The 21904-nt window shown below is 36.7% G+C and overlaps 4 protein-coding genes across 5 annotated transcripts; 2 read left to right on the top strand and 2 right to left on the bottom strand.

Annotated features, from left to right (window-relative positions):
- The first annotated feature begins 611 nt into the window (after positions 1-611).
- On the top strand, positions 612-5277 carry LOC131005101 (protein JOKA2). Its single transcript, XM_057931911.1, has 6 exons — positions 612-1058; positions 2108-3324; positions 3422-3782; positions 4063-4212; positions 4307-4939; positions 5042-5277. Exons 1-6 carry the CDS (start codon positions 1029-1031, stop codon positions 5141-5143), a joined length of 2493 nt encoding a protein of 830 aa, XP_057787894.1. The 5' UTR covers positions 612-1028; the 3' UTR covers positions 5144-5277.
- A 3336-nt stretch (positions 5278-8613) lies between these two features.
- On the bottom strand, positions 8614-12114 carry LOC131005102 (elongation factor Tu, chloroplastic-like). Its single transcript, XM_057931912.1, has one exon. It carries the CDS (start codon positions 12022-12024, stop codon positions 10594-10596), a length of 1431 nt encoding a protein of 476 aa, XP_057787895.1. The 5' UTR covers positions 12025-12114; the 3' UTR covers positions 8614-10593.
- Positions 12115-13688: 1574 nt separating this feature from the next.
- LOC131005103 (probable serine/threonine-protein kinase WNK3) lies at positions 13689-17282 on the bottom strand. Of its 2 annotated transcripts, none has more exons than XM_057931915.1 (8): positions 16924-17282; positions 16669-16706; positions 16353-16580; positions 16040-16263; positions 15808-15965; positions 15128-15305; positions 14895-15032; positions 13689-14813 (listed from the first exon to the last, which is right to left on the bottom strand). In XM_057931915.1, exons 1-8 carry the CDS (start codon positions 16987-16989, stop codon positions 13981-13983), a joined length of 1863 nt encoding a protein of 620 aa, XP_057787898.1. In that variant the 5' UTR covers positions 16990-17282; the 3' UTR covers positions 13689-13980. The 2 variants fall into 2 exon arrangements, with proteins under 2 accessions (XP_057787898.1, XP_057787897.1); XM_057931914.1 differs by having other exon boundaries at positions 16897-17281.
- Positions 17283-19039: 1757 nt separating this feature from the next.
- LOC131011717 (putative late blight resistance protein homolog R1A-10) lies at positions 19040-21727 on the top strand. The gene has a single exon (XM_057939519.1). It carries the CDS (start codon positions 19040-19042, stop codon positions 21725-21727), a length of 2688 nt encoding a protein of 895 aa, XP_057795502.1.
- The last annotated feature ends 177 nt before the right edge of the window (positions 21728-21904 follow it).

Below are 21904 nucleotides of genomic sequence, written 5' to 3' on the forward strand. Positions count from 1 at the left end.
CCCACGCACGATTTTCAGATCTCCGGATCTTGCTTGCACCTATATATATAGGGGAGGGCTACGGTAAAAACACTTCTTAAAATATAAATATAAACGTTTTTTAATGTACAAATTTTATCCAACAAAGTTACGAATTCATCAAATATAGTTACGAATTATGAAAAATAATTTTTTGCTACCTTTGGGATTCGAACTCTGGACCACGAATTCATCCAACAGGGTTACGAATCAACCGTAGATCTTGATGATCTAAGGGCTGAAAATCATTTATATTTTATACACTTAAGAGTGTTTTTATTCTAGCCCTCCCCTATATATATATATATACACACACACGCTATATCATTTAATTGTTGCATAAATGACAAATCTAAACAAAAATGTCTTTTGTAATTATTTTATTTAATTTCAAATCCAGTACATAAGATTCAAGAAAAGCCCATAACTAACCAAAGATATCATCGAGTCCCAAGCCCAAAATGGGCCCAAACAGGGTTAAAATCGCGTACATCACATTGAGCCGAGCACAGCCACGTCATCAACTTTTGACCAATCAGAAGACAGAGTCACACGCTAACAAGTAAATGCTCAACCACTCGATGATCCCACTTGATAAACTCGATGACTTTAGTGGTTTCCTTTGGAAGCAAGAAATGAGAAAATAATCGAAACATTAAACCGATATTGCAAAAATTAAGATCACACTCTTCATCTAGTCACCTTCCTTCTATATATACATACACACAAAATCCGTTGCGTTTCAGTCTCTCTCTCTCACCCTTTTCCTCACTCATTGAGATCATCGATATTTTGACGCGGCTCACGGATACGCGTGGTTTGCCGTGAAAATCCGTCTCTGATTTCGATCAACCTGACTAATCGTTGTGAGAATTTCGGATATTTGCTCCTTCGCCGTTGGTTTCGGGTTTTTTCGTTGGAAAATTTGCGAATTTGGTTTTCTAGGGTTGGGGCTTGGCTTTGTTTGATTGCTAGCTTTTGTTTGCGGCTTACCTGGAACGCTACTAGCTATGGAGGCTCCGTCTACTGTGGTGATCAAGGTTGTTTGTTTATTACAGTCCATTAACATTTTCCTTTTTTTAGTGGCTTGTGATTTTAAATTCTGGTTCTTTTTTGGGCTATTTCGTGGGTTGTGTTACTGTAATTCATCTTTGTTCGTTTTTATTTTGCAATATTAGGTATATGGTTTGGGCTGTGGGTTCTCCTTTTCTTTTATTTTTTGAGCTGGGCGATTATAAATCTTTACTCGACTGTACGTACCTTCTTGTTTGTTATTTTCATGTTTGTGGTTTGAATTCTTCTGTATGTGTTGAGTTATTGTAATGCGTTCTTCATACCGTTTTTTATTTTGTAATTTTATTTTGTAATTTTAATTCTTATGGTTTGGGCTGTGGGTGTTTTTGTTTTATTCGTGCATTTTGCGGTGAAAAATCTTTACTTGCTGTACCTTCTTGGTTATGTTTTTTCATGTAGTTTGTGGTTTGGATTCTTCTGTGTGTATATTATTACTTCTGTTTTTTGGGTCTGTAATTCATGACTGATTTTATTGACAATCTTATTAATTGATGATGGAGTTCTCAGCTTTTTCACATTGATACTCTATTTGTAATGGTTATGACTGCAATTTGTTTTTCATACTCCGGCTATTTGAATCAATCACGTGTTTTAAAAAATGATGCCTTTTTTGATAAAATAGTACTCCCTCCGTCCCGCGAGTCTTGACACGTTTTCCTTTTTGGGCCGTCCCACGAATATTGACACGTTTCCTTTTTGGGCAATAATTATTACCTTCTCTCTCCTACTTTATCACCTTTATTATATTCTATCTCCTACTTTATCACTTTTATTACTTTCTCTCTCCTACTTTATCAATTTTATACTTTATTAATTACACACTTAAAACACTAATCTACACCTCCTTAATTCCCGTGCCGAACCCAAACGTGTCAAGACTCGCGGGACGGAGGGAGTAATAAAATAAAAATGCTGCCTTTTATATGCTCGTTTCCGGGATGTATTAGCTTATGTAGAACTCTGTTACTATTGGTTTCTTTTTTTGAGTTCTTACATTCTGTACAACTTTCCGCAGGTCAAGTATGGGGATATGCTTAGGCGTTTCAATGCCCCTATTGTTGATGAAAAACTTTCCATGAACATGGATGGGCTGAGAGAGAAGATCCTTTCGCTCTTCAGCTTTGCTCTTGATACTGATCTGATGCTTACTTATGTTGACGAAGATGGGGATGTGGTTAATCTTGTTGATGATGATGATCTTCGTGATGTCGTAAAACAGGGTCTGAACCCCGTGAGAGTAACAGTAAAAGTGAATAATGATAAGAATGGGAAGCAAACTTATTCTAGTGTTAGTTCTACTCCTTCTAGGTCTCCTCCTGTGCAACCTCTACCAAATCTGAGTGCTGGTGTCTCTGAGCTTCTGAGGCATGTTCCCGAGCCTATGCGTGAAGCATTGGCGAAACTTTCTGAAGAATTGGCATCCAAGGCATCGTCCTCTTCTCCTGGTATTTCTAACTTTGCTGACAACTTGTCAAAAGTCAGCTTATCCTATTTGGGCCAGCTTTCGGACTCTGCTGTGATGTCTAACGTGCAGAATGGTGCTCCTGAGACCAGCTCAGCTACAGATAACAAAGATTCTGAACCCCCCAAGGTTGCTGCTGAAAAACCTAAGCCAGATGCTAGGATGGAAAGTAACGAGGTCAAAATTCAAAATGCAACTGGGCCCAGGAAGGATGGCCCAACTTTTGACTTCAATGCTGTGGCTGCTGCCCTTGAGTCTGAGAATGCCAGTGGTTCCAAGCCTGAATCAGGCGGTGTTCCCCATACTATTCGTAGAAGAGAAAAAGTCAGGAAGAATGTTGAATGTTCTAACGGAAAGTCGCATGTGACCAGCAACCCTCCAGCTGTTGCAATCAATGTCGAGAAGGTTGCAGAACCTGGGTCGAACCCTTGTGATGGTTCTTCTAATCTTGTGAATGGAGGTCACGTCCCCGACAACTTGACATCTGTCGTAATTGATGCTTTCAAGAAGGCAACATCACCAACCTGGTCTCCTTACAAAGATGTAAATTTGGGCTCACTTCGTGGTCTAAGTTGCATGTATGAGTGCCCATTTTCTGGTACATCACTGGAGAATGCCTCAGCAGCTCCCCAACATTCCGCTTCTGATGCAAATCCCTTTAGGAGAAGTCATAGTCAAAATGATAGCAGTGGGAATATCTTCCATCGAGGGGTTCGTTGTGATGGTTGTGGTATCCACCCTATAGTTGGCCCGAGGTTCAAGTCGAAAGTGTAAGAACTCATATGAGTCTATTTGTTTGATTGATTGTGTACATATTTTGATTTGAGTTATTGTTACAAACAAGTAACAAGAGCTTTCCACTTGCAGGAAGGTTGATTATGACTTGTGCCGTGTTTGCTATGATAAAATGGGGAATAACAATGAATATGTCAGAATGGACCGCCCAGCAGTTTACCGACATCATTTGCCCCATTTTCGGGTGAGGGACCAGGGTGGACTGATCCCTCATGTTTACAGAGGTCATAAGATTAAACTCGGTTCAGCGAAGCTAGATAGTCGCTTCATTCAAGATGTTAACATATTTGATGGTACTGTTATGGCACCTTTAACTCCATTTACCAAGATATGGCGGATGAGGAACAATGGTACAGTCGCATGGCCCCAAAAAACTCAACTTGTTTGGATTGGAGGAGATAAATTGACCGATGCACATTCTATGGAAGTACAAGTGAGTGACATTCTATTGCATATAATAAGATACTTAATGCACTAAATATATTCCTTTGCTTTGCTAGGACTACACCCCCTTTCAGGAATTCGTACGGTTTCTTGTTTAGCATCTTTTTTGCAAATGTTGTTCGTCTTTTTTGTGTGTGCGTGTGTGTGGAATGTAATGAGGTTTGGGGGGATGACATGGACAGTAGTCTACTTTTCATGCAATATTCTTCCCTCTAGATAGCTCTATGGTTGTGTCAAAGGAAATTCCTAATATGCATCTGTTTTGCCAGATTTCTGCTGCTGGATTACAGGTAGACCAGGAGCTTGATGTTGCCATTGATTTCATCTCTCCAGAGCTTCCAGGACGGTATATCTCGTATTGGAGGATGGCCTCACCATCTGGCCAGAAGTTTGGGCAGCGTGTTTGGGTTCTAATCCAGGTTTACGGACAATGACTTTGATGTTATTGTTGCTGCATGTTTACGGGAATCTATAAATGCTGATTTTAGATTGGTTTTGTGTGTTACTCCTCAGGTTGATGCTTCTACTATTCAAGAATCGCCTCGTGATACCGTAAGAAATTTGAACCTTAACTTGCCCCCTATAAGCAGCTCCATGACTGGCGTGGAAATTATTAACGTGGATTCCGAAGCAACAGCGGATGCCAGTCGCCGTAAGGTCGGTGACTCAAAAAAGATTGTGGAATCGGGATTACTGAACACGGACAATGAGCTGAAATTCCCTATCAATGATAGCTTGTTGGTTGGTAATGGAGCTGGATCGAGCTCTGCTCCCTCTTCATCAGCTTTATATCCTATCATAGACCTCGGTGATATGGAACCACCTCTCCCGTCGGTATCTCCTGCTATGCCTATCCATGTGTTGCAGCCACCGCCTTCACCTGTCCCTTCTGCTATGCCTATCCCGATGCCGCCGCCACCACCACCTCCTGCAGCACACATTGCCATTGTACCCGAATCTGTTGAGCTTCCCGAAAAGCAACTAATGGAGGATAAACTTCTGAGGGAACTTGAGGAGATGGGCTTCAAACAGGTGGATCTAAACAAGGAAGTATTGAGGATGAACGAGTATGATCTCGAGCAAGCAGTGGATGATCTCTGTGGTGTTTCCGAGTGGGATCCTATCCTTGAAGAGCTCGAAGAGATGGTAGGGTCACTAACATCATCATCCCTTTTGCTTTTCCTGCCATCAACAATTGTTCAATCCGCATTTCTTATACTTTTTTTCGTGTGCACTTGTGACGTGTAGGGTTTTCGTAACACAGAAATGAACAAGAAGCTACTGAAGAAGAACAATGGGAGCATCAAGCGTGTTGTCATGGACCTCATCGCTGGAGAGGGGGATGTTTAGGATGGTTCATGATCCATATAATGATGGCTATGAATAAATATGTTAATATGGTACGCCCTTTCCAGTATCTTAGACGGGGCTAATTTATGCTTGTTGAACTTTTAGCTGTGTTTATATAAGTATTTCTCACTGAATTCCATTTCTTTCTAGTTATCTATGCATGATGTATTCATATTAGCATGTCTGGTATAGATCACGTTGCTAGTGGTGAATTTATAAAAATTTGAGTTGCTAGATTTACTTAAATGCCAAGATTTGGGAGTTGGGAATTTGGTGTTTCTCAACTCTTTCAACCTTATAGATGTAGTGAAACCCAACTGCCTAATCCTTCAAACATTGTCAAATTACCAAGCTCCTCTCTTCAACTTGGCCTTGACGTATGTTTCCTTCACACGTCTTCTCACTAAACTCTAGCAATACATTTCTGATTTATGTGTGTATACTATTACTAACATAAGTCGTGTAAAAATTACTCAACTAAAATAAAAGGTATATCATGAAATTTCATGCAACAGGGAAATCAAACTCAAATTAAAGTAGTGCGAAAATCATATTCCTTATCATATACTTCATTAGTCCTTTAAAAGTGTCCATTAAATATTGGGTGATTGTTTTATGAATCGATGTAATGTTATAATAGTGAGAATAAAAAGCAAGGAGTTTGTGGTAAAGGGTCTTTACGGTTTGGTTTGTGTAGTCTTGCACGAAAACTAAATCAAACTGTAAAATATGGTTTGATAACTTTTTCGAAACCAAGCTAAATTAAATTGTATTAATACGATTCGGTGCAGTTTTATTTGCAATTTATTTTTTTATTTTCCTATTTTAAAGTAATAAAAAGATTAAATATCTAAGATGTTTAAAAATAATACAAATATAATATAATTAAAAATAATAATGATAAAAAAGTAAGAATTATTCTATTCTATTCTAGTAGCATAACAAGAAGTGAAGAATTATACGTATTAGTTACTCATCATATTATCTCTCCTCGCACATGTATATGAAATCTACATAATCTACGAACCTCTCTTTTGTTGAAGAGAAACACATGCAGTAAATCAACTAGTGGGGTATTAGTTAGAATAAGGTGAGTCATGAAACTTTTACGTGTTGTATAGAGCGATAGAGGGAGGTGTGATGGGCGGCAAGATGGGAGTGAGGTTAGGGACAACTACTATGATTCAGTTATTGGTAATTATGATTTCGAAATGTTTTAATATTATACTATACTTTTTTGAAAAATCAAAATTTTTAAGATTATTAATAATAACAACAATAATAATATATTATGATTTACAGTTTGGTCTATATTTTTATTAAATTAAACCTAGGTCATAAGTCATACTAGTATTATTTTTAAAAATATAATTAAATCATAAACAAACCAAATTGCATAGATACAATTTGGTACAATCTATATCTACATCTATATAATATATAAAAGAGGAGTTTTATCCCTCCAAATTTTTCCTCTCTCTTCTCCCATCAATTTTTTCACTGTTTTTTTTCTATATTTTTATATAATTTTAATTATTTTCTAAATATCGTCAAATTTGATTTATGAATAAATATTCAATATGCATATTAAGTTTAAGTTCATAATAAGATCTTTAATATGGTAAAAAAATTATCAAAAATGAATTTAAAACGAATAGGTTATTAAAATTTTAAAATATTTTCTTTTCTTTTTGTTTGTTAAAATTGTACAACTTTTTTTATTTATGTTTGTGTATGAAAATATTTATTTATTATTGTGTGGAGTACTCTATAATAATAATAATAATAATGTGTATACTCATTTTCATTCATTACAAGAAATAATATTATCAAATAATTTAAAATTATTTAATGACTATAGTTATCATTACACTTTATACATAGTTAAAAATTACATTTTTAAATTCAGAATTTTATTGAATAATTGGTATTTTATTTTTAAATCATATTTTGTTGTATTTGTTTATATTTTGTTTATATTTAATATTTTTATTTATTTATTTAAAATATTATTTAATTTCGATTTCGTCGTGCATCACACGAGTGGTCGTACTAGTAAGTAGTAATATATAAAAGATGAGATTTTTCCCTCCATTTTTCTCTATCTTCTTTCACTATTTTTCTCTATATATTTTTTTTCTTTAATTTTATTTTCTAAACATCATCAAATTTAATTCATGAAAAAATACTTAATATACTACTACATCTTAAATTTAAGTTTGTGAAAAGATCTTTAATGTGGTATAAAAAATCATCAAAAATGAATTTTAAATGAAAAAAATTATGAAAAAAATCAAAATTAAAAATATTTTATTTTTTCTCTCTTCATTAACATTTTACAACTTTTTAAGTTTTTCCCTTAAATTAAAATATGGTAATTACCACTGAATCATATATTATTCCTTATTTTTCGGATATTTTTTTCCAATTATGTTTTAGTGGATTTCTTTGAATAAGACCATCATCAGTTTAGGCAGTGTTTTTTCTCTTACAAATCAGACCGCAGCATCCCAGTCCCACACAATTAATTTAATACTAGATTTTATGTAGCAGGTTGATAATGAATTACAAGGATATATTAGTAGTCATCCTCAGTCACTACTTCAGGTAGGATAAACCGATATTTCTATACAATACCTGCAAATTACACAAGATTGTTAAACCACACTTCAAAAACGGACCTATAAAAACAGTAGTAGTGTTTGAATATGTCATCTTTGACTTCATGAATATCCACTTTACCACGCAAAATGGATAATAGACCAAACATTTAGCACGAATGAAAGACTCCCTCAGTCTCATATATATATCTCGAGCTTGGCAAAAGTTTTATCCTTTATTCACTTACACACAAAACATTATTTTTTTAATTTTCGTGCAAAAAAAAAGGCTCAAGATAGTCGGGACGGAGAGAGTAATAGTGATAATGGATGAAGAAATATTTCATCCCAGACTTACCATTGTGATTTTGCCCTATATTTTTGTGTTACAAGAATATGTTCTAATTCTCCTCGAAGCTGGAATACAATAGAAAATAGACCTGAAAAATAGGTAAAATGTGTTTCAATTCAACATTACACGCCATAAAAGAGCATCAAAGTATGAGATATTCTTTCATGCGGTGCCAACACGTGTGCTTCAATCTTGTATTTCACTTCACCAAAATTATCATCTATGCAATAATGTGCATCTATACACATTTATAAACCCAAACAAATACGTAATAAAATACGATGTATAGAAAATAGAGATTTCGGATTCCATTTGACGGACAGCAATTTTCCAGAGTCCCAACTCCCTTGCATCATCTCCCACTACTCCTAGGGATGCATTATTCCACAAAGAAAAAACAGGCAAGGAAAATATCTGAAAACTAACTTAAGAAAAGCATCAGATTCATTCATCATCAACACAAAAAAAGAGGAACATCTTTTGCAGTATAAATACTTCATCTCTTACCCCAAATTTCCGAGGAGAGAAGGAGAAGGCTGCAAAATTAGGCCAAAAAATGCGCAGAAGCTATGACTACCACAACAGCAGCTACTCCATGGATGAATATCTCCAACGCCTCGACAGAATCCAACGGATGCCAAGCATGGTAGGGGACTATCCCAATTTCCCAAACGTGCACGAGGTTCTCAACAAGAAGCCTACAAACAAAGGCAAAAACAAATATCAGCAGAAGAACCAACAGAGTCCTGAGAAGAAAGTTCACTTTGCTGAAAAAGATAAGAAGATGATTGAGGCTGATAAGCACGACGTGGTGGATAAGTCAATCGATGTGGAAGCAGATGGATTCATCAAGCAGAAGCACAAGGGATTTGCACTTTGCAAATGGGACACCTTCAAGGTCTATTAAAAAGTTGAGTCAGTAATGTCATGACAGGCTTACATGTATTTTTGTTTAATGTTATCATGTTATACTAGGATTTTACATAAATAAGATGCCTGTCTTCTATATGCATAGTTTGTGAAATTCTAAGTGGTATTTTCCTAATTTCCTGTACTATAGATCAGGTAATGAAAACCTATCAGCTTTGTCTCTACTTCTCTATAGTTCTTGTCCTTAACTCTTGATGGTTTAGGACAATCCATAAATCTTCTATATTGCTTTACTGAATTGAGCTTCTGTTTCTTAGCATAAACCCGATACATAATTTTTACTAGCCATCACTTCAGTTAACACATGCTCTCTTCTAGAGATAGTTAAATGGCAACCAGAATATTACGAATGAAGATCTTAGTTCGAACCAGTCTGAAACTTTACACAGATATCTCACACAGAAATTCAAAACTCAATCAGGATGACTCATGCAATTTAACAGACATACACTTTTTTAAAGTTTCTGATGATCAAAATCTGAAGCAAGGATTCTCCTCCCAAATCAATGATGTTGTACAGAATTATAATAATGGAAATTAGTGAAAGGAAACTTAAGTGTTAAAACAATCCAAGATTTTGCCACATGTATAATACAAGAATGCAGCATATGTGTTGCATAATTAGTGCTGAATAAAGAGCCGAATAGTTTTACTTTCAGCATTCGAACAATTGATAAAATAGGGACAGGAGGATATAAGAATCATTTTTATTATGAGGATGTTAATCATATGGAATTTTATGTTCAGTCATAAAACACTTTACAGTGCATTCCCTATTGTATGTTTGTATTGCTTGCTTTTGAATCTCCTGTTACATTATTAACTAGATGTCAAGTCTTCATCCATAATGCAATTTCATATATACATTAGGCTCAAGTAACAAGTCGTAAACAGAAGTTTCACTCTTGAAGTACTAAATTGTCTTCCTCAATCAAAAAATACTACTAGTAAATTTTACCTACATTAATAATTGCATGTCTGAAAGTAAGGGTCGGCTAGAAAGGGCAACAAAGTCATATAGTTAAATAATCTTTAAAGAAGTCATATGTTAAATTTCCCAATGAATCCACAGCCACAGCTAACTATATTCAAGAGATAACGTACCTTAATACTGCAAAGCTGAATGTTTTACTTTTCGTAAAGATTTCTCCAACCTCCACTGCCACAGTTGCTCCAGTAACACATACAGATTCACGAATTCATTTCAATAAAATCTCAAGAAAAAAAAATGTTACACATAGATATACAAGTTCGTCAAAAGGGCATCATCATAAAACTCATAGAGAACTATTAAGCTAAGCAAGATAGAAGTGGTCTTATCTCTTCTAAATTCTTTCATAAGGTGGCAGCAAATTGCTATTAACAACAGAGCAATCGAAACAAAGTGAACAATTTTCATTGAATTGTAATAACATACTAAAGTTAAACTAATATGTAATTCAATCACTACAAATGTAATCTCATAACCCCCCCAATCCTATACGACAATTAAGTGATCTTACAGAAAACTGGCAAAACCAAAGCCGCTAAGCAGCCATAGAATCCCCAACGAACCTCAACTCATCTTTCTACTCGATAATCGACTGAATGACACCAGCACCTACAGTCTTCCCACCTTCTCTGATGGCAAACCTCATACCCTGCTCACAAGCAACCGGTGTAATAAGCTCAACCTCCATTTTCACATGATCACCAGGCATCACCATCTTTGACTCCTCGTCCTGATCGTTCATGATCCTGACCACAGCCCCTGTCACATCAGTAGTCCTCATGTAAAACTGAGGCCTATAATTCGTAAAGAAAGGGGAATGCCTCCCACCTTCCTCCTTCTTCAACACATAAACCACCACCATAAACTTCTTGTGAGGCGTGATTGTGCCAGGCTTAGCCAGCACCATCCCCCTCTGAATATCAGCCTTCTGGACACCTCTCAATAACAACCCCACATTATCCCCAGCCACGGCCTCATCCAACGTCTTCTGAAACATCTCCACGCCCGTTATAACCGTGCTCCTCGTCTCCTTCAATCCAACAATGTCCACCGTATCCCCAATCTTGATCGTCCCTCTCTCCACCCTCCCCGTAGCCACAGTCCCCCTACCCGTAATCGAGAAAACATCCTCTATTGCCATCAAGAAGGGCAAATCAGTCCTTCTCTGCGGAATGGGAATGTAGTTATCAACCTCATCCATTAGCTGATAAATTTTATCAACCCACTCATTCTCCCCTCTTTTAATCCCAGGGTTCTCAATCAAAGCATTCAAAGCTAGCAACGCAGAGCCCGAAACAATCGGAATATCATCACCAGGAAATTCATGCGTGGAAAGCAATTCCCTCACCTCCAATTCCACCAGCTGCAGCAGCTCCTCATCATCAACCTGATCCTGCTTGTTCAAGAAAACCACCATATTCGGAACCCCGACTTGCTTCGCCAGCAAAATGTGCTCCTTCGTCTGCGGCATGGGGCCATCGGCGCCGGAGACGACGAGAATCGCGCCGTCCATCTGCGCGGCGCCGGTGATCATGTTCTTCACGTAGTCGGCGTGGCCGGGGCAGTCCACGTGGGCGTAGTGGCGGTTCTCCGTCTCGTACTCGACAGTGGCGGTGTTGATCGTGATGCCGCGCTTCAGCTCTTCGGGGGCGGCGTCGATCTCCTCGTATCTCTTGGGGGCGGAGTTTCCGAGGGACGCCAGGGCCATCGTCAGCGCCGCGGTGAGGGTGGTCTTGCCGTGATCGACGTGGCCGATCGTGCCGATGTTGACGTGGGGCTTCTTGCGCTCGAACTTGCCACGGGCGGCGCGGACGGAGAAGCGGCGGAGAGGGGTAGGGGCGGCGGCGGCGACTTCGTGGAAATTGAAGTTGGTGGAGGTAGTGAATGAGGAGGTGAGGGTGATTTTAGAGGATTTCGGAGAGGGGTTGGGGTTTGGGAAAGAAGGTGAGGAAATGTGCGTGAGCTTCGCGATCGATGAAGCGGCGGTGGCGGCGATGATCGAGGCCATGGGAGAGAGAGTGGGGAGATTCTAGAGAGACAACACAGTGTACTATAACTACCAACTAGTCTGACCCCAAAAACTTTGCATAAAGTCTCCAACATAATTTTCTTATGTTTCCGTTTGTTTATTATTTAATTTAATTAAATTTACTTTATTAATACTTTCAGGTTTACAAATTTAATAAAGTCTAAATAATTTTTATATTTATATTTAAAAAATTAAAATTTTAAAAATAAATACTACTCCCTCCGTCCCTGAAATGGCTTCCTCTTTGGGGACGGCACGGGTTTTAATAAAAAGTTGTAAAGTGTATTGATAATGGAGAAAAAGTGATATAATTATTATTGGAAGTTGTGAAAAGTGTTATAATTAGTATTGAGAGTGGTGAAAAGTGAAAAGTAAGAATAAATAAAATACTTCATCCGTCCCACCGTTTGAGTCCCCTTTCAATTTTCACACATATTAAGAAAACATATTTAATTTTATTTAGATATATTAATTTATGTGTTTTTTGTCTATTATACCCTTATTAATGAAGTTTGATTTTCTATATGACTTACTTAGCGGTCAAAACTTTATCTTGTAATTTAATTTCGTATTTTTTATTTTATCCTCAACTTTTGTGCATTTTACTAACAAATCATGTTAGAGTATTTATAAAATAGAGTGTTTATGGGTAGAGTGATGAAACATCAATGGTCGATTCTTTTCTTATTCCCTTTGTTCTATTTAATGTAGATAACATTAAGGAAGATGCGTGTATTTAATCATCTCACTTAATCCTATGTTTGACTACATTAAGTGAAATATTGAATAAGGATAGTTTAGTAAAATAATATTTTTATTTAATTTAAATTTAAGAAGTGGACTATCATTTTGGGACATCCCAAAATAGAATAAGGGACTCAAACGGTGGGACGGAGGGAGTATTATTAGTGGTGGGGTAGGTTTCCAAAAATGGAAAGAAAGAAAGAGGAAGTTATTTGGGGGACGTCCCAAAATGGAAAAAGATGAAGTTATTTTAGGGACGGAGGGAGTATTATTTAACTTGTTTATATTTCAAGCTTCATTAAACATTTTTTTCTTCAATTTGAATTTCAAATAAGCTGTGACCGGTTTGATTTATTTACGGTACTAATCAGAAGTTGCTAATCAATCAAAATTTGTTAATTGTTTGCGTTTTATAAACACTTGAATTTTATGTAATTGCAATTTGAAGCTTAAATTTTGTAGATCCTAAATGTTTATCAGTTGCATGGAAGCATTCTTTTTCTTTTTCTTTTTTGAGTTATGCATGAAGGCACTCTTGTTGCTGAATAATCAAGCTCGAAACTGCACAAAGGGCCCCAAACTTTTCCGTAACTACGAAAAGGCATTTAACTCTTATAAAATTGCAGTTTGGTCTTTTGAGGTTGAGGGTTTGAAAATTCTCGAAGTGTTGAGAGCTCGTCACAGTTTTTATGGAAACATTAATTTAGCAGTTGTTTTATACAATTTCGCATGTTAGGGTATAGGAAATAAATTTTGTTATAGTCCTTGAACATGGTACATAAAATCGGAAAAGTAGTGGAAAAAGATGTTGACGTTTGATTGGGCTATAGCAATCTCATGACTAACAAAACAAGGTCTTCTAAGCCGAAATACTTTGTACCAAAGCAGGTCACGAAAGCTACAAAGAATAGTATCAGTAATTTTTATTTTTTTTAGTTTAGAATAGTATCAGTATTTAACTAGCATACATTATGCAACTATATGTGAAAAAAAGTTATGTAAGCATACATTATACATTATTCCTCATCAGCTACTGAGCTTTACTTCATCTTCACAAAGCAGTTGCAGTCCACATTAATCTACACTTGAATCTTGGGGGAAAGGATGATAATTTCCTGCAAACATCTAAACCTATATCTGTGCAGATGATTCAGAAGTATTCATAAACGTGAAACAGGCGTCGCTTCTGGTTCAATTCGTGCCATATATCTTGGCGTTGCAGACGCTAAAAATCCTGTGATGAGCCTCCTCCGGCAGGTCCTTTAGAAGATCAAAAACAGCTTCTTTGTGCTTCTGCTTCAGATCGTTCAGCTCCTTGAACTGCTCGTCCAGCACACAGTCGAGTTTCTTGAGAACACTCTTGATGTCTCCTGCGTCACTTCCACATGGAGATGCGTTTTCTTTTTCTTCTAATGGTTGAGGAGTCCCGCTTTCAGGTGCATCAAGGAGCCGCTCATCTTCACCAAATTGTAACTCACTAGGTGCAGAAGCCGGTTGCTTCTTGCTGTCATCTTCGCGATCAGAGTCATACTCCACATGTCTGAGAGGCGAAACATCATGAGAGGTGCTAATATCTTTATGGCTAAATGGTGATTGTGGCGTTACTTCAGACCAGGTGTCTCCAGAGGCAGTTGAATCTGCTGACATCAAGTGAGACGGCCCTGGCTTTAGTGGCGAGCATCCGCCACAAGCTTTGGGCGAATCAGACCAGTATTTTCTACCCGAGGGGAGTCTTTCCAAAACAAGAGGGCCAGAGTGAGGAGTTTCATGCGTCAGGGGAGAAACATCTCCGTGTGCTCCAGATATACCAAATTCAATCATTGTTTCACCACCAAAATTGTTGTTGTTTGCAAGCCCTCCAGGTGTACAATCAGGAATGAGGGATTGGAATTCAGAATCGATCATTGCAGCAATAACCGAGACATCATGATCTGTCAAATCCAGCTCTTCAACCATTTCACTAGCAACGGCAATGGAAGTGTCCTCCTCGACATCAAATGGAAAGTGAATGTTCCTTATATGCCCTGAATGAATAAAATAAGCCACTGGCATTCAACGACAACGAGCACTAAATGCAGTAAATGGGAAACAACGATATCAATAACCTGATGCATCTGCAATTCGAAGTTTCAAAAATATTGTATTATGGTCTTTTCTTTGACCCTGCAATGTGAAGTCTCGCCTCCCCTCAAATCCAGAATCATGGTGATTTTTACCATTGTCAAACCAGTTGCCATTAGCATCTGCAATTACAAATGGTGGAAAACACTGCTTGTCATTTATAACCAGAAATTACAAGTGGCTAGAAGTTAGAACTGAAATAAAGGCTATATTGCACCTGCATTGGTAGATTGTCGCCACAGTGAATGACCTAAACCGTCCTCATCTGATTTTAAGAATGGATCCATCAGTAATTCTTTGGCTGACAACCGATCAGGGACTTTTGCGATGCATTTTTCTATGAACTCCCGGATATCAGGATCCTTCACTTTTCTTAATGATGCAGGCTTGATTCCCTTTAAACAAATTCAAGAATTTAGTGGAAAGGTGCACAGAAGAAAGTTAATCAGTTAGCTATCCTCAGTCCACGTCTGGATTCTGAAATTAATATTCTAAACTAAAGTATATGGTTTCTGTTTTTATTATTTCAAAAGTAAAAGTTACAGTGGAAAAAGAAAAGAAAATAAGCCAGGAAGCAGAGAAAATGAGACAATCAAGTTGCTGAGCCTGCTGATAAAAGTGACTTTTAGGCTAATAAAGAATGTATCCAGCAACAAAGCGAGAAACAGAAAAAGATATTATGACTTGAAACTGGCTTTCTTTACCATTACTTTGTGTCATCATTTCTTCAGTTTTCTTGTATCTGGCTATTTACTCCTGACTTTTGTTTTCTTTTTTTGTAGTGACAGATAATAAATGCTCAAGGGAATAATTGTGGTATTTTACAAGCTTCCACTTAAAGCAGACAATGAAAAGATAAAAAACAAACTACATACAGTAAAATCAATATCGACTTACTGCTGTCACTTTTTTGTAAATCTGAGCAGCATTGGAGCATTCCACATATGGATACTCAAAGGTGACTAGCTCTAGCAAGCACATACCAAATGCATATATATCTACAAGTTCATTGTATTCTTCCTCATAAAGCTCCGGTGCCATGAATTCCGGAGTACCTATTTCAGAATCACAGTTTTGCCTTAGATTCAAGCATAAAAAGCCAATTTGAAGTTATGATCAACTAACTTACCTATGACACTGTGAGCTGAACTAGCTTTCTGTAGGATAGCAGCCAGCCCAAGATCACCAATTTTCACCTCTCCTTGATTCCCATTGACAAAAACATTATCACATTTCAAGTCTCGATGAATAACTGGAGGATCATGACGGTGAAGATATGAAAGCCCTTCTAAGATTTGCCTAGACCATTTCTTCAATGCCCTCACATCAACATGCTTGTGTTTCTTCCTATACCTAAACAACACAAAACCAACTCGAGCTGCTAAACTCCTACTCAAGCATATCAAAAGATTCATAACGGAGCTACTGAAAATCTTACGTACTGTCTTAGAGTCCCAGACACGAAAATCTCAGTAATGAAGTTGATATGCTCGTTCTTTGTATCAATCCACGAGTTGTAAAATTTGATAATGTTCTTGTGCTTGAGAGTTTTCAGCAGGTGAACTTCAGAACACAACCTCTCCATATCATCGGAATTTCTCAATAGATCAGCAAGTTTCACCTGATTCCAAGCCACCTCTATGCCTTCCAACTCATCAAAAGCCCTATATCTAAATTCGAACAATAAAATCAAAGGATAAACAAAAATGAAAATTTCCATGTTTAGTAGAAACTATCAAATCACATAAAATTTCTTACACTTTTTTGAAAGCCCCTTTTCCAAGCACTTCTTTGTACTGCAAAAAAACAACACGAACATAACTAAATTAACTAATTTACCGCCAAGAAAAGAAACAGCAACAATAAATCAGAACATTAAGCTGAACACCAAACTCAACCACAACAGCGTTAAAGAATGCAACATTAGCCATAAAACCACAATCTTTATCAACAAAATTTTACACAAGCTACAGAAATTGTACGAACTCGACCGTAGCGACCGGAGGGATCCACCTCGACGAATTCGGGCACAATATCGTAATCGTCCGGTTCGGTCTCGGACGCCGAGTCCTGCACCATTTTCGTGCCTAATTCAACAGAGCAATGCGGAACAGAAAACCTACTCTGATTCAGATCTACTACTGAAAATTATTGGAATATTATACTGTCTTCTGCCGCAATTCGATGGCAGAAATTGTATTTTATAATTCGAATACTACACAGTTTCGCGGCTTTGAGAAATGAAACAGTGATAATTCGAAAATCTTTGAACATAACAAATTTGAAGAATTCGAATTAGATGACGTAAACTGGTTTTTGTTTGATATAGACGAGTCTACGTCGGTTATGTATATGATCTGCCTACATCTCTATATATATTTGACTTTTAACTAGCTTTTCTTTAGTTGTTTAATGGGTTAATAACTATTGGTTCACGAACTTACCTCAATCTTACGATTTTAATGGATTGACTAGTACACCCACTCGTCCGATGCACGACGAACATCGAAATTAAGAGACATTTTTAAATAAATAAATATAAATATTAAACAAAATTAAAATACAAACAAATGCAAATATATTCTAAAAATGAAATAAAATACTATTCACATCAAATACTGAATAAAAATCCAAAATTTAAAAAGATAAATTTTCAACTTTATATAAAGTGTAATCATAGTATATTGAGCAATTGAAAATTATTCATTAAATGTTAATTAATTCAAATATTTTGTTTCTTTATTGTATTAAAGAGTTCTAAAACGAATCAATATAATATAAAAACAATCAAAAACTCTATTTTCATTATTTCCGAGGAGATTTCTTTTATGTTCACGATATTTCCGGGTGTGAATTGATTTCTTTTCTCCATTCTCATTCTATGAATTTCAGAGATCATGACAAATGTTTCTCTTTTTTTCCCCTTTACAATATTTTAGAAATTATCTTAAAAGATAAAAAAAAAAAAAAAAAAAAACCTCATTCTTAAATGAAAAAGAAAATGTTGGAAGATCTGGTGAAGGATCGTGGGCTTGTTTGTTAGCCACAGGCAATAGAGAGAGAATAATAAAAATTAGGAAGTGATTGAAAGAAAAGGATAAAAATTGTATTCTCCATGTGAGCGAAAAAATAGGATAATGAAGTTGAAAAAAGAAACAAAATTTTTAAATAAACTGTCAAACTTCCGTTAAATATTAGGAAGACTCTATTACAAAAATGACGGTAAATAGGATGACGTTAAACTGCTTCTTTATATATTATATAGATTATCATTGGTAAACAATATAGTAAATTATGTGAAAGTGTTTGTTATATATTACTCCGCCGTCTCAATAGCAGTGTCTCATAGTTTTTTGACATGAAAATTAAGAAATATATAAAAAATACTTAAAATAAGTTGGTAAAAATTGAATACTCCCTCCGTCCCTGAAATAAGTTCATCTTTTTCCATTTTGGGACGTCCCCAAATAAGTTCCTCTTTCTTACTTTCTATTTTTTGGACAACTACTCCACCACTAATAATACTTTATTTATTCTTATTTTTTACTTTTTCACCACTCTCAATACTAATTATACTCACTTTTTCACATTTTCACCACTCCCAATACTAATTATAACATATTTTTTTCCACTATCAATACACTTTACCATTTTCCTTAAAATCCGTGCCGTCCCCAAAAAGGAACTTATTTTGGGGATGGAGGGAGTATTTATATTGCGACGTTCATAAAGAAAAATGGGACATTACTATTTAGAGATAAAGGGAGTAATATGTTATCTTAAAGAATCATATATTGAAACAAAACGTTCAACAAGATAATATTATGATTTATTGAAATGGAACCAAGAGTATATTTTATAAGAAATTACGTTAAAATTACAAAATGCAACCAAATTCAAGCATGAATTATCATTAACCATTATCCTTTAATTAGCTTTTATTAGGGGATTTAATTTAGCTATTTTTAATAGTTAAGATTTTATTCTCTCAAATTTAGAAAGCTAAAGAAAAGTGGTCAAGTGACATGGCTGCAAATATCTTAATAAGAAGAAAAGAAAAAAAAAAGAGAGGAAAAAAAAAAAAAAAGGTATTTATATACACTTTACTAAATTTGGTAGAGAGAAAGAGATGGCTGCTTACGCCAGTGTGATTTCGCTCAAGCATACAATCAAACGTCTCCTAAATTCATCTGAAATCTTGTTGCTTCCCCCATCTCCAGAGATCATAGAATCTGCAAGCAACGAGCTTCAATCGTTACGGAAAACTCTCATAAGATTGGATCGCGGCAGCAAGAGCAGCAGCAGGAAGAAGATCAACGCTTTGGACGAGCAAATCAGAGAGGCAGTATGCAAGCTAGAAGACTTGCTCGAATCCCATCTCTCAAATCAGATTCTTTCACAATCCGAAGAAGAAATTACCGAAGATGGGATTCAATTCTCCATAGATCTGCAGGAATCAGAGCACGAGATTCTGTGCCTCGTCGAAGCGTTGAAGGAGATGGAGCTGGACTACATCAAAGAATTAGACAACCCAGAAGTCGAAGAAGAGGAAGATGATGATGGTGATGAACTTGTTGTTTCCACAAGAATTGATTCTTGTGGGAATGAGTCGAAGATGATTGGATTATCCGATAAATTTCTGGAAATTAAAGACCGGCTAAAACGTGTTGATGGGCTCCATCTGGTGACGCCGATAACCGGGATGGCAGGCATCGGTAAGACTACACTTGCTAATGAAATTTTTTGCGATTTAGATATTTCAGAACAGTTTGATCTTCGAGCTTGGGTGGCAGTAAGTAGGAAATGGCAGTTGAAAGAAATCTTACTTGCCATTCTAGCTCAAGTTGATGCTGACATGGTTGAGATGATTATGGATGAAGAAGTGAAAAATATAGGTGATTATTTGAAAGAGAGTTTGAAAGGTAAGAGGCATCTAATTGTGTTGGATGATGTGTGGGACAAACAAGTTTGGGATGAGTTGAAAAATAGTTTGTTTAAAGATGATAATAATGGAGGGAAAATATTGATCACAACTAGGTTAGACCAAGTAGGTCGAGGTGCTAGCAATCCTGTATCAGGAATTGTGAAAATGAGGTTGTTGAATAAAGAAGAAAGTTGGGATCTTCTTCGTGAGAAGGTTTTTGGAGAAGAGTTATGCCCTTATCAGCTAGAGAAGATAGGAATGAAGATTGCCGAAAAGTGTGAAGGTCTTCCTCTTATGATTGTGGCGGTGGCTAACCTCTTACGTGGAGAAGAGAGGAACCCCGAGTATTGGAATGACGTAGTAGAGAAAAAGAACTCGGTTTTTATGGATGCGTATGGTGCAATATCTAAGGTGTTGTATCCAAGTTTTGAGTACCTAGCTCAAGTGTTGAGGCCGTGTTTTCTCTATATGGGAGTTTTTCCTCAAGGTTATGAGATCTTGAAATCAAAGGTGGTCATAATGTGGGCTGCTGAGGGATTTCCTGAGCCATTGGGGTGGCAAACTGCAAATGATTACAGTGAGCAATGTTTGAGAGCTCTTATTTACAATAATCTTGTTTTGCTTCGCAATGGAAGCACAACTTGGAATTTTACATCATCTGGAGTGAAATCTTGCTTGGTTCATACTTCTGTGTGGCATGTATGCAGAAGGGAAGCTAAGAGAAACAAGTTTTTCCATATTTTAGATAAGTGTGGTGATGATCTTGAAGATGGTATAGAAGGGCAACGGCGATTGTCCATCCATAATAACATTTTATTTGGCATCAAAGATGTTCATAACTTGATTGAGGATAGTTGTGCATCTACTGCTCGTTCTCTCTTGTGTTTTGGTCCATACTGTCGTTATCAAGTTCCAGTTTGTTTTGGTTTGAGGATGCTGAGGGTGCTCGATGCTCTTACAATCCGTTTCTATGAGTTCCCGATTGAAGTAGTGAAACTAGTTCAGTTAAGGTACCTTGGCCTCACTTGTGATGGGAATCTCCCTTCTTCCATATCCAAACTTTGGAACCTTCAGTTCTTGATTGTATTCCGACATCTTAGCATCAAACCTTTTGAGGCTCCTTCGTATATGCCTATGGAGATATGGGATATGAAGGAACTGAAGCATCTTCAGATTATGGGAAGCGATCTACGAGATCCTTGTGGCGCTTCCTTACCTAACCTCTCAACACTTTTAGATGTGAGTGCTCTCAGTTGTAGAGAGGCCGTTTTTGAAGCTATTCCTAATCTAAGGAAGTTAGGAGTCCAAATTGAGTCGGAACCTGATGCTGCTGAGCCATTGAGTTTCCTTGATCGAATTTCCAACCTCAAGAAACTCCAGATACTTAAATGTGTAGTCGTGAATCCTGACATCATGTCTGCACTTCTTCTTCCTCCGGATCCTCTTCCAACGTCGTTGTCAGTTCTTAAGAAGTTGCATTTGGGTGGCTTGGGATACTCTTGGGAACATATGAGTGTGATAGGATCATTGCCGAATCTTGAAGTCCTCAAATTGCGATGCTATGCCTTTCAAGGTCCGACATGGATTATAGAAGAGAAAAGATTTCCAAAACTTGGATATCTTGTGATTGAAGATACTGATCTGGTGCAGTGGGAAGTGAGAGAGGGAGGCTGCCCAAAACTATACTCTTTGAGCATAAAACATTGCCATTTGTTAGAAGAGATTCATGGGAGATTTGGTCATAATATTGGAAAAATTGAGGTAGTTGACAGCAACCCTTCAGTTGAGACTTGTCTGAAGCAAATAATAAATGCTTACTACTCTCAACTGGAATTTTATGACCCCAGTATTTGTTTTCACTACTCATGGGTTGATAAGAAGCTCAAGTCATGAGTCATGCTCCCTAATCCCTATTTATAACCTTGTCTTTCTGAGATATTGTATTTTATAATATACTCATGTTTAAAAATTGTTCTTATTTGAATGTAATGTGTATGCGAGTGACTGTAGATATAACGTGTATTTGTTTTTTTGGTTAATTGCTTTAAAAAAGTCACTAATTATATATTC

Source organism: Salvia miltiorrhiza, chromosome 1 (genome assembly GCF_028751815.1).
Source record: "Salvia miltiorrhiza cultivar Shanhuang (shh) chromosome 1, IMPLAD_Smil_shh, whole genome shotgun sequence".
Classification (NCBI taxonomy): Eukaryota; Viridiplantae; Streptophyta; class Magnoliopsida; order Lamiales; family Lamiaceae; genus Salvia; species Salvia miltiorrhiza.